The sequence below is a fragment of the Capra hircus genome, chromosome 28, assembly GCF_001704415.2.
Source record: "Capra hircus breed San Clemente chromosome 28, ASM170441v1, whole genome shotgun sequence".
NCBI classification, from domain to species: domain Eukaryota; kingdom Metazoa; phylum Chordata; class Mammalia; order Artiodactyla; family Bovidae; genus Capra; species Capra hircus.
Window position 1 is genome coordinate 18,251,537 of NC_030835.1, and position 18,314 is coordinate 18,269,850.

At 52.1% G+C, this 18,314-nt stretch overlaps 1 protein-coding gene across 2 annotated transcripts in view; it reads right to left on the reverse strand.

The window, feature by feature from the left end:
* Positions 1 to 14,984, reverse strand: part of UNC5B (unc-5 netrin receptor B) — an 88,420-nt gene extending 73,436 nt beyond the window's left edge. For both annotated transcript variants that reach the window (XM_018042461.1, XM_018042462.1), the window contains exon 1: positions 14,424 to 14,984. In XM_018042461.1, coding sequence (XP_017897950.1) covers positions 14,424 to 14,502 — 79 coding nt within the window. In that variant the 5' untranslated portion in view covers positions 14,503 to 14,984. The remainder of the gene's footprint in view (positions 1 to 14,423) is intronic.

Sequence of the window (18,314 nt, forward strand, 5' to 3'; positions counted from 1 at the left end):
AAATTTTCATTGCACCTGGTCTTAGTTACGGGATCTTTAGTTGTAGAATGTGGGATCTAGTTCCCTGACCATGGATCAAACCTGTGCCCCCAATGTTGGGAGTGTGGAGTCAGCCACTGGAATACCAGGGAAGTCCCCTTTTCCTACTTTATAATCAAGTTTTTTGGTCCTCAATATTTAAGAGTGTTTTATGTATTAGGGATATTAGTGTTTTGTCTGTAGCATATATTATGAACATTTCCTCCTCATTTGTCAAATATTTGTATTTGACTTTCCTTAGGGTGCTTAATTGTAAATTAAAAAAAAATTTTTATCTAATAAAAATTAGCAAGTTTTAATTTTATTGTCTCTGGATTTAGAGTCATAGAAAGCCTTCCCCTACCCCAACACTGGGCTTCCCGGGTGGCTCAGTAGTAAAGAATCTGCCTGCCAACACAGGAGATGCAGTTTCAATCCCTGCGTGGGGAAAATCCCCTGGAGGAGGGAGTGGCAACCCATTCCAGTATTCTTGCCTGGAGAATCCCCATGGGCAGAGGAGCCTGGCGGGCTACAGACCATAGGGTCAAAAAGAGTCAGACACAACTGAGTATGCACGCATCCGTACACCCCAACATTAAAGAGAATTCACCTGAATTTCCATCTAGTACTACCTGTGTGATACCTCTGTTTACATTTAGATTCCTAATCCATGTAGAGTTTGTTTTTCTCTTTGGTGTAAAATATGGATCAAAGATTATCATTTTCTAAATGGCAACTGAGTTGTCCAAGCAGCATTTATTTAAAAGTCTGTCTTTACCCCGGTGGTCTAGGATGTCACCTCTGTATATACTATATTTTCATAAGCATACGGGTCTAATTCTGGGCTTTCTCTCATTTTCGACTGGTTTATCTGCCAATTCAGGCAACAAGTTTCACATTATTTTAATTATACAGGGATTACAGTATGTTTTAATATCAGTAGAGATAGTTTTACTTCTTTATCCATTCTTGGGCCTCTAATTGATCTCTCTTGTTTAATTACATTGGCTAATACTTCTAGCAGTGTTGGATGTAAGAAAAATGGTGGGTGTCCATGCTTTATACTGATCTTAATCAAAATGGTTTTATTGTTTTCTCATTAAACAAGATACTGGCTTTAGGATCAGGATATATATATGGGTCTTCCCTGGTAGCTCAGTGGTAAAGAATCCACCTGCAACGCAAGAGACATGGGTTTGATCCCTGGGTGGGGAAGATCCCCTGGAGAAGGGACTAGCAACCTACTCCAGTATTCTTGCCTGGGAAATCCCAGGGACAGAAGCCTGGCAGGCCACAGTCCATGAGGCTGCAAAAGAGTAGGATACAACTTAGCAACTAAACAGCAACAACATATCAGTGTATCAGTTCAGTTCAGTTCAGTCGCTCAGTCGTGTCCGACTCTTTGCAACCCCATGAACCGCAGCACGCCAGGCCTCCCTGTCCATCACCAACTCCCGGAGTTCACTCAGACTCGCGTCCGTCGAGTCAGTGATGCCATCCAGCCATCTCATCCTCGGTCATCCCCTTCTTCTCCTGCCCAAACTATTCTTTCATTCCTATTTTCTTGAATGTTTATATCATGAATAAGTGTTGAATTTTGTCCAAGGCATTTTCAGCATTTATAGATATAATCACATGATTTTGTTTCCTTAGATTTATTAATATGGTATACGATACTAATTTGGCACGTTATTAATATTAATGGATTAGTCTTGAACCAACTTTGCTTTTCTAGAATAAAAAAGATTTAGTCATTATGTATAATTTTCTTCAAAAAGGCTGGAATTGGATACCAATGATGACAGCTACCACTTATTGAATGCTCTCTCTGTCCTCTACATGCATTATTGTCTGATTTGATCCTCAGGATACTGATATGAACCCCTTTATCATTCAGTGATAAGTGAATGAATTGCTTTATCATTTCCATTTCATAGATAAGGAAACTGAGGCCAACATTGGTGAAGCTGCCTTACCAATATCACACAGCTAGCAAATAAAAGACAGGACTGAATTTTGGGTCTCAGTGATTACAAAGGCCATAGCAATACATGGGTAGCATTATCTAGCTGTTATTTAGATACAATTAAAATGCTTAATATTTGATAAGGTGTTAGAAGAGGAACACCTCTGTAGGAACTGGGGGGAGGGTCTGCCCCTACTTTCCTGAACCCTGAGCTGCCCTCCTCAGTTCATTCCGCCTGAGCTCAGCAGAGGAAAGATGTGAGAGGCTGCAAGGACTGCTCCAGCAGGCTGCCCCCAGGCCAGGCAGCAAGCAGCCCTCAAGGACTGCCTCATCCCCCTCCAACCTCAGCCTGGCTCAGTCCCAGCATTTATGTCTCAGGCTCTGGACAGTATGAAAACAACTCGGAGAATGAAGATGGGTCCAGGAAGGTGATGGGCTGTGAGGGAACAAAGCGTAGGGAAGAAAACTAACCTCCACTCTCTGCTGGTCCTGCCTGCCCTGTTTTCTAAGAACAGGCAGTCGGCCGAGGGATTACGTAACTTCTAGTGGGCATGGCAGATGGCGTGCTGGCTCGGACACATCAAACCCAGCCTGACACTAACCTTCCCTGACGTGGTACCCCAGCCTCCCCAGCTCTGGAGTATGGAGCAGAGAGGGATGGGAAGCGACCCAAACTCTTGTCATCCAGCTCAATAGCCAGGGCCCACCCGCAGCGGGAGTTTCCAGCCAGGGAAGTGGAAACGCGGGCCCTCTCCTACCTGCCCCACAGTAAGCAGCTCCCAGGACGTACTACACAGCCCCTGGGGATAGACCTTGCTGTGTGGACCTCGTTCCCAGTCAGATCAGCAGCCCCTGGGGTTTGGAGAAGTTTCCAAAGCACCTGTCCAGGCATTTTCTCCCTGAGCCCTGCCTAGCATTCGGCTTCTTTTATTCCTTTTGCTGATGGGTAAACTGAGGCTCAGAGTGGGCGAATGATTTGGTTGTCACACAAAGACAGAGTTGGTCTCAGGGCTGTAGCTTCCAGACTCCTAGTCCAGTGCTCTTTCCAAATGCATATGACAGTGCAGGCTTTCCCTCTTGATGTAACCCCCAGGAAGATCATCAGGTCAACCCCGTGGGCCATCCTGAACCTTAGGTCTAATACTCGATGTGTCAATAGGGTAATATTGGAAATAAAGGAGGCGTGTATTCAGTGGTTTGCAGATTGATTTCCTCCCAGGTAGAAACAAAAAGGAGCTGACCTTTACTGGCCATGCCCCGTCTCATTTCATCCCCCCAACAACAACCAATCAGGCCCCAATTCACAGTGAGGCAATGCAGGCTCGGGGAGTGAGTGAGTTGTTGGAGCCAGGACTTGAACTCAGTTTACTGATTCTAGGGCAGACCATCTTCCACTGGACAGATGAAGACACTGAAGCCCAGAGAGGGAAGGGATTAGCTCAATGACACACAGCAGATTAGCTGTATGGCTAGGATTAGAATCCAGGTTTCCTGATCCTCAACTTTGAGTTCTTTTTGTATGTGTGCGTCTGCACAGAGTGGGGTTGCACCAGCAGGAAAAAGTGGAGCCGGATGAGATGTGTGGATCGGCTCTGGCTACCTCGTGCTGCCAGGCAGGAGTTCCAGATTAGTGCTGGGGACTCCTGGCAAGAGCCAGCAGGTGCCCAGCTGTGAGGGTGGCAGTGGGGCTCGGACTACTGCTGCCTCAGCTAAGCGCCTGGGGGTATTTAATCTCCCAGGGATGCTCTCTGAATGTTAACATCGGATGTAGTGCTGGGGGAGCATGCCTTAGCCAGACTCTGCAGCCAAAACTGCTTCCCTGCATCAAACCCAGCTCCTGCCAAGATGCTGGTGGCAGCTCTTCTGGAGGGCTGAGGTCTTCGGGCAGACCCTGCCAACGAACTTGCAGATATACGTCTCAGCCCTTGCCTACTCCCAGGTCTCAGGACCAGTGTATCTGCAACGGACATTGTCTTGAGCCACTAGACAGCAAGGTAGAGGGGAATGTTCAATGGGCTTGGGGCTGCAAACTGGAAACAAACATCTTTAAAGGGCTGGACCAGCCAGATGGGCCTTGTGAAGGCCACCTTGCAGGTAAGTACAACGTTTACCAGCCTAGCAAGTGTCTGCCAGTCTGCTTCCTCTGAACGCAGGCACAAAGGGCACTTGACTGCAGTCCTTGATCAATTCTTTGTGGCTCCCCTGGATTTCATGAATAAATTCTTTCCTACCTCAGGGTTCTGACCACTGAAGACTTGGCTCTGATTTCCATGATACCCCATGCACAGTAAGTGATCAAAGATGGAAAGCAGGAGAAAATGAAGGGAGAGAAGCAGGCAAAGCGGGGGTGGGGTGGGGGCTACAAGCAAAGCAGCGAGACTCTTCTAAAACAGCAGCAAGTCCAAAGTGTGGCAGGGAGTGAGTCACAGCAACCTCCTGAGTGAGGAAGGCCTGCATGAATTCCTCATTCATCTGCCCTACAAGTGTTTATCAAGCTCTCTCTTTGTGCCTGGGATGGTGCTGTGTACCAGGGACACGTGATTGAGCAAAATCAGCCAAATCATACCCAGTCTCCCTAGGCATGGCGTGTCGCAGCGGCTCTCCCATCATCTAGTTGTTTCAACCTCATCCTGCCTCCACTCACTGACCCTGCCTCCTCACCCCCAAGGCCCTGGCTTGAATGACAAGGAAAACGAAGGGTGGGAAGCTGCTCCATAAGGCATTCCCTACATGTCACACCTGAGTCCCATCTCTGGGTCTCACTCTGTCCTGCAGAGTGTCACAGAATGAGCAAAGGTGGGATGGGGAGGGAGCCAGGAACAGCATTCCTAGAATCCCCGCTCAACTTCTTGTAAGCTCTTCATCCTCCATGGGTGCCCAGGCCCAGGCTGGGAAGGCGGGCACCTCTGATCGCATCACAGAGCTGCTTGCCTTCAGCTCTGTCTCCTGACGCCAGTAATGCTACTCAAGGCCTCTGGGGGTTGCAGGCTCCTGGGTGATCTCAGCAGAAGATGTTCCTCCCAGATCTTAGGTATATTTCTTGATATCCTCTCTGGTCAACCAGGAAGCTACCACTAGGAACTCTCTGACCCCTGCCCAGAGATGTACAGGGAGAGAAGCAGGGCCCAGGCCCAGCCAGGGGGAGACCAGACTGGGGGTGGGGGGGAGGCAAGCAGGAGGGAGGCCACGGGAAATCAGTGGAACCTGCTCTGTGCCAGGACCGCATGTCTATCTCACGTCACATCACCATCCCAGGAAGGCAGGGGGGTCATCCCCACCCCACAGATGGGGATGCTAGGGTACACGGAGGTTCAGCCACACAGGACTGCCACTCAGTAAGAGTCAAATCCTTCTAATTCCAAAGCCTTGGCTCTTTCCACCAGGAAGGGACCCCTGGCTCCCGAAGTCTTGTTTTGTCAGGTGATCAGGTGGCTGAACTCAAAATCCATCTCATGGGTGGATACGTCAGACGTTCCCACCCCACACTTTAATATACACACCCCATACCAAGAATGCCCTTTTTGTTCACCTGAGCTCTGCTTATCCTTCAAGGCCAGTTAAGTCCCATCCTTCCCTCCTCCAGGAAGCCTTCCTTAACCAACCACCTGGGTCCACAAGAGCTTTCTGTCAACACCTGAAGGACCTCCTGTTGCATCACTCGATACTTGGCACCAACAACAATGAGGAGGAGGAGGACAGCGAGTGTTATTGAGTGCTTTAGAATGTGCAAAGCACCTGCATACATTATTTCATTCATCCCCACAAGGATCTGATGGGATTGGCACTGTTATCACTCCTCCTTTACAAATGAAGAGACTAAAGCTCAGAGAGGGTAGGTACCTTGCTCCAGGATACACAGCCAAATGCTGGAATAGCCAGGATTTGAACCCAAGTAATCTGACTGCACAGCCCACCCTCTAAACATCATGCCAGACCCCACTCCAGCACCACAAGCCTGGTACATGACTCATGATTCAAGAAGCAACACAAACCAATCCAAGGGTCAGGCCAGGGCTTTGCCCACCTCTGACCCAGTACTTCCTCCTATCAAATGAACCTCCATGTGTACCAAGTTTTAGGGCTGAGTGTATTTGTGTTCCAATACCTGGTGTGGGGACAGGATTCTTAATCCCCCAATCCTGAGTTCAACTACACTCCACCCCTGGAAATGAAACAGTGAGTGGGATGGCCAGGTCTGGACAGTGTCTTCCAACCACACCCCCACACAGGGCCTCCCTGGCCTTGGTGGGGGTGGCAGGGTCGGGGGAGCAAGTACCTCTTTGTTCACATGCTCAGGGTGCTTTTGACAGTGGGGGCCTTCTCTGTCTCCCCAGCCCTGAGTAGCATCTGGGGTTCTCCGTCTATGAGGCAGGAGATGCTTATGAAACAGGAAAAAGGGACTGAGGTCCCAGAGGGTGATTTATAGGTTGAGAGAGAGAGAGAGACCCAGGGCCGCATAATGCTCACAAGGGCATTCTAGTCAATATATTGACTTTCGAGAGAGGCCTCTGTAAACACAGTGGTTGTGGGCCTTGGTTACCTCTGTCTCTTGCTGGGGCCTCTTCAGATGGAACCAGACCAAAAATCCTAGAGCCCTTAAGGATGGATTATCCTTCCGCCTTTCCCCCATCCTGAATTTACAGAGGGGACCCAGAGAAGGAAATCACTTGCCTAAGGTCACAGAGCAGAGAAAGAGCAAAAGCCAGAACCTCCCAACTCCTAGGGCAGGAATTGCCAGGACTCCAGGCCCTGAACCTCCTGGCCTCCTGGAGGCGGTCGTCTCTGGCATCGCAGGGCTGTGCCGGAGTGCTCCCTGAGCTCATTGTGTGCCAGGCCCTGGGCTAAGTGCTTTTTCATATGTCAGGTCATGTGAGCCCCAAGACAACCCTGTGAAGACAAAACTAGCATTACCCCCATTTTATAGGTGAGGACACTGAGGCAAAGAAGAGTTAGGTGAGCTGCCCGAAGCCATAGGGTTAGTGAGTGGCAATGCTGGCAATATTAGTCTCCTCAGAACCTCAGTTGGCCACACCATGCACCTGCAGCTGAGGTCCTGAGGGTCCTCCGTGAGGAGAGGGGTTGGAGGGGCTGGGGGTTCCTAGAGGTGTTGACAATTGAGCTTGTCCTCTCCAACTAGCTCATGGCAGTAGCTGGGCTGAGGATTCTGTCCTTCGCTTGTACTCCACTCTGTGTCCTCTGGTGGGGGCCTGGCAGAAGGCAAAACAGTACACCTTCCCACACCTCCATCCCCAACGTAATTCCTATCATTGCTTAAAAAGTGTTTTCTGGGCTCACTCCATCTTCAAGAACCACAGACAGCAAATCAAAGAATAAGAAATCTTTTCCTCTCAAGTGCCAGCCCCAAGCTGCAACTACTCAGAGGTAGTTGAGAGAGGCACCACCCCTTCAGCTGAACCTGGGAGGGCCAGGATGGAAGTCTGGCTCACCAAGAATTGGTGTCCACACAGGATGGGGCCCTTGCAGATGCTGGCAGGGCCAACTTCTCAAGATTTGGAGACATCTCAGGTGGGCACCCCTGTCCCCACCTGTCTCCTCTTCAGCAATGCTCTTAGAAAGACCTGAAAAAGAGAGTCAAGGTCTGGCTCACACCACCCTCTCCAGGAAGCCCCAAGGCTCTCTTCCTAGAATAGACAGTTGACCCTTGAACAACAAGGCCTTGAACTGTGTGGGTCCACATAAATGTAGATATTTTTTCAATGAACGTGGTACCCGTATTTTCATTTTATAGATGTTTAAGCTTGGGGGTGAGTTTATGTTTGATTAGAGATTACAATATGTGGAATTAAAAGAACTGTTTTGAGTCCTGATTCTATCCAAACCATTTCAGCTTCCTGCTTTTGGGTGAGTCATTTGTCAATTTCTTTATTTTTGAGGCTGATGTAGCAAAGATATTTTCAACTGCTGGGGAGTCAGCGCCCCGACCCCCACATTATTCAAAGGTCAGCTGCAGTGTCATTGGCCTCATTTGCCACAGAGGCTGTTGGAATGTCACTTACCAATCTTTGGAGTGGACATCAGCATCCCTCACACACAGCAACCACCTTGAGGGCTGGGGCCAGGGCTGCTCTGGTTCTGAGCCAAGTCTGAAGTGCGCATCCTAAGTGGCACCCGCCTCCCCAGTGGGGTTCTTACAAGGACAAACTGAGGTCTTACCTGTGAGAGGGTTTTATAATCTGTTAAATAATACGTTTATCGGTGGGACTATGATTTTCCTAAAGGTCTCTCTAGCCTGCAACAGCACACCTTATCCTAGAGTTAAGGATGGCAGGGGAGCCCTTTGTGACCAAGGAAACGAAGAACAGTGGAGTCCAGGGCTCATGTATGTGTCTGTATGTGCCTGCATGCTCTTTTACATCCACTGAGAGTCCCAGGCCCAGCCATGCCTGCCCATGTTGCTCTCCATGGACGATGCCACTCATCCGAGCTCGGCTTGCTTCTTCCCTGGCAAATTCCCGAGGACCCCACTCCTCCTGGAGGACTGAAGCAGGAACCTGACCCAGAGCAGAGAGCAGACCTTCAAACCACAGGACCTGCCACTGTTTTCAGAAAGCAGACTGCAGGAGACCCCAGGACTCGGACTCCTGTCCTCCTGGGGGGAGTCACCCAAGCTCCTGGTCTAGCTAGCTATAGGGCCTGTGGTCAATCCATTCCCCCTGCCCTCAAGTGACGGAGCTTCTTGCCCTTCCAAGGCCACAACCTGGCATGCAGACCAAATGGATCAAATCTCACTCACCTGGGTTCCCACCTCCTAAGAACACCGGAGCTTCCCTAGTATGGTGGTGACTCACCGTCCCCATGCTACACACACCTGTTTACACACAAACGCACCACAGCTGCACCCACTTGCATTACCACCCCAACCCAAACACACGCACCGCCATCCCGAATGCAAAAGGCACAACGCAAGACACGCCCCCTATCCCTGCTGCACGCTTCACCCCCCCCACACACCCAGCACCCAACGCAACACCACAGCTACCCTCACCTCCCCCTGCACACTCCCACCTCCGCCCACCTCCTTCATATACATTCTCACCCCCACCCCGACCCACTCTTCCACGCACACTTTCACACCGCAGCCTGCCTTTCTCGAAAAGAGCCGCGCAGCAGCAGGCGGGGAAGCTGCGAGACGCTGGGGTCAGCCTGTTCTGGGAGGTGAGAAGGAAGCTCCGCGAGCTCACTCCTTAGCCGTGGCCCGAGAGCTGCCCCGGCTCCTCGGCAGGGGACGGGGTAGAGGCGGTGGGAAGGGGGCCGAGGAGGACCAGGGAGTACGCAGGAGAGGAAGCGAAGGGGGAGCCGTTGGTGTCGGTGCCGAGATACGTGCGTCCCCCAGGTACCCGCGAGCTGAATCAGCCCCGCCAGCGCCAGCCCCGGAGATGCTAACCGGGCCGCTTTGTCCGCAAGGGTAAATTCGGGAGCTTCCAGCAACCCAGGGCTTCGGAACATAAAGAAGAGGGAACAAAGCGGGTAGGGTCGCGGGAGCGGGGAGGCGGCTGATTTATGCCTTCACTTCAGCAAATGTTTTCGCTGCCATTAGCCTCGCCAAAGTGGAGGGTCAGAGAGACAAGGGCGCGGCGAGGACTCGCCTGCCCTGAGGGGGCGCAGTGACTGGAGCGGTTCGTGCTGGCCGCCGGAGTTCGAATCCAGCGCAATCCAGCCGCCCGCCCAACTCCCAAAGGGAAGCCAGGCTTCTCTCAAAAAACACAGAGGAGGGGCTCACGTGGCCCTCGGTCACCCGGTCAGGTTGGGGGTAAACTCCCGAAGCTCCAGCGGCACCCGGCTGAGCGCAGGCCCATGGTGGGGCAGGAGGTGGCGCCCCATCCCCAACTTCAGGAGCAAAGCCCTTCCTCATATTATTCTAATTACGCTATTTTAGGTTTTCCTTTAAAAAAAGGAAAGTAACAGAAAAGCACAGAACACACTTGTTTGGTTTCATTTTGCCTTCACAGCTTTGAAGATTCCATTTGTGGAAGCTGTTTAGGAAACTGGGGAGGAGGAGGAAGAAGAGGCCAGAAGCGCCAGCCCTGGTCTTAGTGTCTGAATCCTTCTCTCCCTGCCTTGAGAGTAGTTTCTCCCTACAACCAACCCCACAGGCAACCCGTAAATCCCAACCTATGACCCCCTGCTCCTTAACCCTTTCCTCCAGGCCTCAGGGGGCTCCAAGATAGTTCCTTGCTACCCTAATCCCAGCCATAAGGTTCAAATGACCATATGTTTGGCCAGCAGGCCCGGGAGAAGGCTCTAGGATGGGGCATTCAGAAATACCAACCAAGCACTTGGAATGTAAGAGATCCACCTCCCCTTCAGCCTCATCGCCAAAGTCCAAACCCTCCTTAGAAGATACTGCTGGTAAGGAAGTGGGAGGCAGACCTGCCAGCCTTCTCTGACAGCCAGGAACAGGTCACAGTACCTCAGTGCAGGAAAAATTCAACAACAAAATGGGTGCAGGAGATGAGCCCCTAAAGCTTCAAAATAAAAATGTAAAAACATATTTTGCCTCCAGCTATACAAATGAGTGTCCAACACCTTGTGACCCCATGGACTGTAGCCTGCCAGCCTCCTCTGTCCATGGGATTTTCCAGGCAAGGATACTGGAGTGAGTTGCCATTTCCTTCTCCAGGGGATCTTTCCCACCCAGGGATCGAACCCTCCGCTCCTGAATTGCAGACAGATTCTTTACCATTGAGCCATCAGGGAAGCCTCCATACAAATCAGTACAGAGCTTTAAAATGCTAATATGCAGTCCTGCAGACCAAGGGAGCCTGGATTGTGATTTATCTCACTGGGGCAGGTGGGGGCTTTTACTGAGAAGGATCAGTGTTGGAAGACCAGGGATGAAGCTACTTTTGGGCACTTGCCTGGTCTCAGGGTCTCACCTTGACTTTTGGCCCAGCCCTCTCCCAGGTCCATGCTCCCTGCAAGTCTTGCCCCTGCAAGTCCCAGTCCAACTCAGTTACCAAACCGACTCCATCTTTAGCTGCCTGCCTTAGCCAGGCCTTGATTTCAAAATCTCAGTCCCAGACCCACGCGGACAGTCTACAGCCCAAGTGGAATAAAGGAGCCCTGACAAGAATGAGGTTTATGAGGCCTGAGTGCAAATCTCAGATCTCTTCCTGAGTCCAAGTGTAGTCCTGGGCAGGTCAGGGCCTGTCCCAAAGCTTCAGCAGTTAAATAAGTGGATTGGAAGAGAGGGGAATTAATTTGTCCTATGGAATTCCCAGCTTGTGGGATGGGGAGAGAAATTACATACAGAATTCCTCTCCTGCAGTGGTACTCCCACTTTAATGAGAAAAAGAATTAAGACACTCTTGATTTTCCATTTGTTTAAGTGAACTTGGCATTTAGTATAATGTACTGTGCTGTTGGAGAAGATTCTTGAGAGTCCCTTGGACTGCAAGGAGATCCAACCAGTCCATTCTAAAGGAGACCAGTCCTGGGTGTTCTTTGGAAGGAATGATACTAAAGCTGAAACTCCAGTACTTTGGCCACTTCATTCGAAGAGTTGACTCATTGGAAAAGACCTTGATGCTGGGAGGGATTAGGGGCAGGAGGAGGAGATGACAGAGGATGAGATGGCTGGATGGCATCACCGACTTGATGGACATGAGTTTGGGTGAACTCCGGGAGCTGGTGATGGACAGGGAGGCCTGGTGTGCTGCGATTCATGGGGTCGCAAAGAGTCAGACACGACTGAGCTGAACAGGAAGACAAGGACAGGCCACCACCAACACACACACACACACACACACACACACACACACACACACACACACACACAGCAAAAACACTAGGAAAACTCCGATTTTAACTGCACCTTAAAAAGAAGCGTTATCATGACACCGTGGTTCCTTCTCAACCATCCTAGCCAGAGGCCAAGGAAAGGCTCATTAATAGCTCTAGGAAAGGCTGAGGGATAGGTGGCAGGAGAGTCTCAGGGTTAACCTCAGCTTTTAAAGTGTCCTCTCCTGCCAGTCACTTGCTGACATCTCCTTCTAAGAGTCTGGGGCTTATGGTTCTGGGTTTGATTTCTCCACCATCAAATTTTATGGCTTAAAAAAATTCTCAGTGCTGTAAAGGGAACTCATTTCCAGATCCACTGGGAATAGGAGTAGGGGAAAGGACAGAGAGGTGCCTGCCCATTCAGGAGAGCTCAGAGACTTCCAAGAAAGACCGTGGATGGGACCATAAGCACGAATTCAAAGTGGACTGAATCAGCCTGGCTACTGAACAGGAGCCTTGGATACAAATCTGCAATCTGTGGTCAAGTGAAGGTAAGATTTGAGGAAAGGCATCATCTTGGCCTTTTTTCCCCCATCTGTGCAATGGAGCTCACAGGGGACGCTGGGAAGACCTAATGAATATTCTGAAAGTTGCTCTGTACATTGGAGTACAAGGGCTGTGTAGGAGGAAGGGGCATGTTCTCTGTCTTAAAGGCAGGCTTCTAAGGGCAAAGGGAAGGCAGCAGGCTGATCCCACTGGCTGGCCCCTCTCCAGGCTGGTGGGCAGGCAACCCCTGCTGTGCTAAGTAATGAGCACAATTCCAACGCCAGTTCTACTCTGCTAGTGAGAAATCAAAGCCCAGTATTATAGGCCATTTCTGGCTGGGCACCGATCGTGCCCAAATCCATCAAAGCCCTGGGCCTGGGGTTTCTTTGGGGGAAGGTGGAGGCTGGATGCTTTGTTAAGCAGGCAAGGCGGACCACCCCCAGCCTCCCAAGGGAGCCTACTCTGCAGCTCTGGAGAACTCCAGGCCAATCAGTCTTGTCTTTCTCCTGCCTACCCAGCCCCTCACCCTCAGTAATCTCGGTATTTATTCCTTATATCCTTGCCCTGCTGGTCAAAGACAGCTTCCCAAGACCCAGTCCTGCCCATGTGCCATTTACAGAGACTTCACCCAACCCTTCAATCACGTCCCCTCAAACACCCCAAAATCAGAAACCAACACCCCAGCCCAGCACCTCCCACATCCAACTGTACTCTTTAAAACAAAGTTGGTCATTCAGCAGCCTGCCCCCTCCCCCATCATTACCTTCCAACTTCAAAACACTGCTTTAAATACCAGAGTCTGCCCAAATCATAATTAACGTGGATCAAATGATTATGTCGTAACTTTACAACATAGGGCTAGGGGAAAAAAGGAGAGGGGCGGGATGTGCTAAAACCAAGTCCTCACTTGGGCTTGGGCCGTGGGAATCAATTCCAGAGTGAAGAATCTCTGACTGCAAGTTGGGGGGGGGGGGGCGGGGGTGGGAAGGTCGCCGGGGGAGGGGGGCCGGACAGGAGGGCGGCGGACGTCAACACCTCAGCGGAAGGTTGGGGGGGGGGCGGCTGCGTCATCTGTCCACTTTATGCACCAATTTTCCTGCCCCATTCTCAGCCGCAACTCAGAGGACTCTGCAGGATGTGGCCTTTCCCCACCCTACCTCGAAAGCCCGGTGCTTCGGTTCCGGAAAGAGGGCGAGAGAGGTGGATGGCTCCCATGCGTCCACCCTGCTCCCCAGGAAGACTCAGCCCAGTCAGCCGTGCCGGACCCAGCTACAGACCAGCGAGACGTGTACACATCCACCGCGGAAGAGGCGGAATAGGGGCTTTAATTTTTAGTAGCCCAACGACTCCCTTAAGGCACCTTGGTGGGTCCAGAGTAGGAATCTGGCGAGCGCACCCAGTCGACCCCCCGTCTGGGGAGAATGTCAGTGATTCATTTAAAAAGAAATTAGGCAGATCGCTACGTACTCCTCCCGTCAACCATCAACACACAGAGGAAAAAAAAAATCTTCTAGACCCGCGAATCCCAAGATCTCGGGGAAAACTGTACGTGCAAGACTCAGCCCTATTCTCATCGGTAACCAACCCCCTGCAAGCTGGTCTCATTCGGCTGGTGGAGCGGACCAGCGCTTCTCGTGCTCCCCAGGTTTCTCGCTCCCTCCTTCTAGTCTGCGGATTCCGGTCGGTGCCGCGCTAGGAGCTTGGGCGAGCCGGGACCTGGACTAGGAAGTTGCCAGCGAACTGGGAGCGAGCGCACACCTGGCCTGTGCAGCGACTGTGTGTGTTCGTTTTTTTGTTTTTGTTTTTTTTTTTTTTTACGAGACGCTGCCAAGCACGCGCAGAACCAGGGGTCCCCTGGAGGCCGGTCCTCCAGGAGATGCAGACCCCGAATCGGATACTATTCCAGGGAAAAGAAGCGACCCCTCCTTTCCAGGCAGGAGCTGGAGGGCCTGCGCACCCCCCGCGAGATGGCTGCACCAATCGCCCACTTTGGTGGGGCAGAGAAATCTACCTTCGAACTTGGGCGCCCTTGCACCCACTAACAGAGCACTAACTGCGCGCACTAACAGAGCGATGGACCACCTCAACTTCGGGGCAGAGTGAGGCGCCAGGGTTCCCTTGCCCCACTCCCCCATGCCCGATCGCTCCCTACCTGCTTGGCTCAGCCTCAGGTCCCAGCAGAGCAGCAGCGCCAGCAGCAGCGCGCCCCGCGCTCCGCTCCGGGCCCACATGCTCCCTCGGCCCGGCTCGGGCGCCTCTCCCCCGGGGCTCTCTCCCTGGCCCCAGCCTCGCCGCCGCCGTCTCCGCCGCCGCCGCCTCCTCCTCGCCGTCCTCCCCGGCGCCCGGTCGCGCCAGCTCGTGCCCTCCGTTGGGGCAGAGGCAGCCACGCTTCGCGGAGGGCTGCCGGGCGCTCGGAGTGCGACGGGTGCCTGGAGTCCGCTCTCCGGTCAGGCTCCGGCGCGCCCCTCTCTGCACTCCGGCTCCGACACTCGAGCGCTCTCCGGGTTCTCACGTCCTGGCTACGAAGTTGCACGACTGAAGGTTAGAGCGCTCAGCGGCGCTCGCAGCGGCTGAAGCCGCGCGGTCCGAACCCCAGTAAGCGCCTTCCTGCGCCCAGTTGCTCCCCGCGGCTCCGGCGTCTTCGCCGGCCCCAGCCTCCTGCCACAACGCCGAGCGCTGCCGCTCGCTCTCCCTAGTGAGTCTTTGAGCTGAGGAGGACCAAGCACAGCCGGGGCGGGGCGGGGCGGGGCCTTGGGTGGGCAGGGGCGGAGCCGGCGGAGGGCCTTTCGAGGGGGTGACCGACGGCCTCTTGGGCGCGGCCTCAGCGAAGCTGGGGGCTCTTCAGGGAGGTCCTCGAGAGACGCTGGGCCCGGAGCGTTGGAAAACTCGGCCTCTGGATCGAAACTGGAAGCGGAGTCTGCCCAGTTTTCCTTCCCAGAAACTAAGGAAATGTATTTTTGCTCTTCCATTTGGCTTGGCTGTGTCAGCTTTCTCCTCTGATTAAACTCAGGACTGTCGTTTTTGGCTCCCTGGCCTGTACTGTGTAAAATCTATGTCTTCTACATGGGAAGGGGGTGGCGGTGGGGGTTCTTTCCCAGAAGACGCTCCTTAAATGAGAAAAATCTCAAGCCCTCAAGTCCCGGGTTAAGTTGGAACTTACAGCTCTGTGAATTTGACTGTGGATCTGGTTCATCCTGGTTAGCCCTACTTGTTGGCATGACCTTGGGCAGAACTGTTTGACCAGACCTGGCTGACCCTCCTGTAGCACCCGGGGCCGAGGATGTTACCCCCATCCCAACTGACAGTGAGGCACGGGGGAGCCATTTTTGGTTTGGTGTAAATTTGGGCTCTGCCCCTTGCCTGCTGTGTGACCTTGAACAAGTTACTTAACCATTCTGATACTTCATCATCTCCAAAATGGAGAAAAATGATAATAACAATTTTAATAAGAGGGTGTAGAACTGTAGGGCTTCCCAGGCAGCGCTAGTGGTAAAGAACCCGCTTGCCAAGGCAGGAAACAAAAGAGACACGGGTTTGATCCCTGGGTCAGGAAGATCCCCTGGAGGAGGGCATGACAACCCACTCCCGTATTCTTGCCTGGAGAATCCCATGGACAGAGGAGCCTGGTGGGCTACAGTCCACGGGTCGCCAGGAGTTGGACACACTGAGACGACATGGCAAGGCACTGCAGAACTGAATTTTTAAAATACGTGCGGAGGGAATTTCCACCTGGCAGTTCAGTGGTTAGGACTCTGTGCTTCCACAGCAGGGTACATGGGTTCAATCCCTGGTCTGGGGAGCTAAGACCCTACATGCAGTGCAGCGTGCCTCCCAGGCCAACGTACAGAAACTGCAGTACAAATGTCAATAATCTCTCAATCTTTCTTTCCAAGATCTCTCCTCTCAGTCAATCTGATTCCTGGTGGAAAATCCTGACCACCCAAGAGTGAGCCAAAGAACATGAGGGGCCAGGTGGAGTTTGAGGGTTAGGCAGTATCTTGGGATTGAAACCCAGTGACATTAGAAGGGGTGGATCAGCTAATGCCGCCAAGGTCCTTCTATGTGCCAGGCACCAGGTTAAGCTCTTTATATGCATCACTTCAGTTAATCCTCACAAGTCTGGGAGGTAAGTACCATTTGTAATCTCATTTTACCTGTGAAGAAATGGAGGCACAGAGACATGAAGGCATTTGCCTAAGATCACACAGCTTTGAGTGAATGAGTGGATGAGTCAAAGTGCAAGAGAGATAGGACTGGAAAGAAATGCTGAGCCGGGGATCCTCCACCCTCTTGCCTCTTCTGGGGCTGGTGGGTGAGAAAGGACTGGCAGCCAGCAGGAATGCCCCTTCCTCTAGTCCTGGTCCGTTCACTACTTGGGGTTTTTCCAGAGCTGGGACCTGGAATCACTCCTCCAATACAGAGGCAATGGCTGCTTCAAGAAGGGGTAAAGGAAGGCAGAGGGAGGTCCAGCCAGGCCAGTAGGAAGTAGACTGGAATATGGTCAGTGCTCCCAGGATCGATTCCTAGATTGGCAGTGAAAGAACTTGGAGGCCAGAACTACAGGTTGGAAAGGGAATTTTTTGGGTGCGGGCAGGTAGAGAAGAAACAAGGGCCTGCCTCAGCTGTTTCACCAGAGAACAGAGAAGGGCAGGACTGCCCAGGACTCCCGTCCATACAAACTTGCCTCCACAGCTTGGGTCTGGAATATGTAGGGAAGAGGGTCTGTAGATCAGTTCACCTCCCCAGCCCTTCCTGGCCAGGCAGCCAGGATCAGGAGGGTGGATATGGGGGAGTAGGACTCCCTGGGAAGAACTTAGGCCAACTAAGAAAGGCCCCCATGTGCAAAGACAGATAGGTTATTTTTAGCTTGGCCCAGGCAAGGGCAGTAGGTGAGGGAGTCAATTGCTCCTCACACCCAGCCAGCCCCGCCTAACAACAGAAGTACAAGCACATGCACACACACCCACCCCTAGACAGTTACAGGCACACCTACAAAGATACACACACAAGCAAACATGACCCAGAAACATCACAAAGGCACCCACCAGCACAGAGGCCCACATACTTAAAACATAGGATTTTAAAAAGTACACACATACACCTTGTCACAGACACACACACACAAGCATGCAAATCCAAAAGTACAAATACATCCTTAGACAGACGACACTAAAGACAAATAGATATTTAGGTACTTAACTTCCACAGGGCAACACATATAGGTACATGTACTGAGGCCCAGCATCTGACTGTCAACCCCTGGCACAGGCACAAGGTCAAGTGCATTTTGCTAGATAACTCAGCGGGGACCTCAGTAGAGCCTTGGCAGGCAGGGACCACAGGACAGGCATGCTGTCTCTCGTAACCAGAAGACCAATATGATATTGGACATTTTTCAAAAAAGTTCCAGTGCACAGGACTTTGATGTTTAGATAGTAATTGCACCAGGCAGGCCCTTCTAGTCCTGGTGTCAGATTTCGTGACTTTAATTTCTAACTGGAGAGAAGGGGTCTCGGGGACAGGGGTTGGGCAGGCAAAAGGAGAGCAGTCCATTCCTCTTATTCTGCTGATCCTCATCCCATTTCCCCTGATCCTGGAAATATGCCCATTGGAGGTCCTGGACCCTTCTTTGCCTCCAGGACTCCTGCATCGGGGTAGGAGACTTAGCACATTGGGATTCCTCCATAACTCCTCTGCACCCGCTCCCCTGCCATTCCAGTGTCTGGGAGAATGTCCCTTTCCCAGACACCTGCAGTTAAATAACCACTGGGGGTGTGGCTGTCCCCCAGCCTGGGCATCTTCAAGTGCCAGCCCTCAACTGGGGGGCAGCAAAAGGACTTCAGAGGGAATCACACTACCCTGAGCTCACACCTTTCCCCAGAATGGGTGAAGAATGGGCAAGGTCCTGGCCCTGGGATGACACATTGGAATATCTGGATTAACACCAGGGTGTTCCCAAACCCAGTGCTGTCAGACTCACAGTGAAGAGGTCTTGCTGTGAGTTAAGAAAGAGGGTGAGGGACTTCCCTGGTGGTCCAGTGGT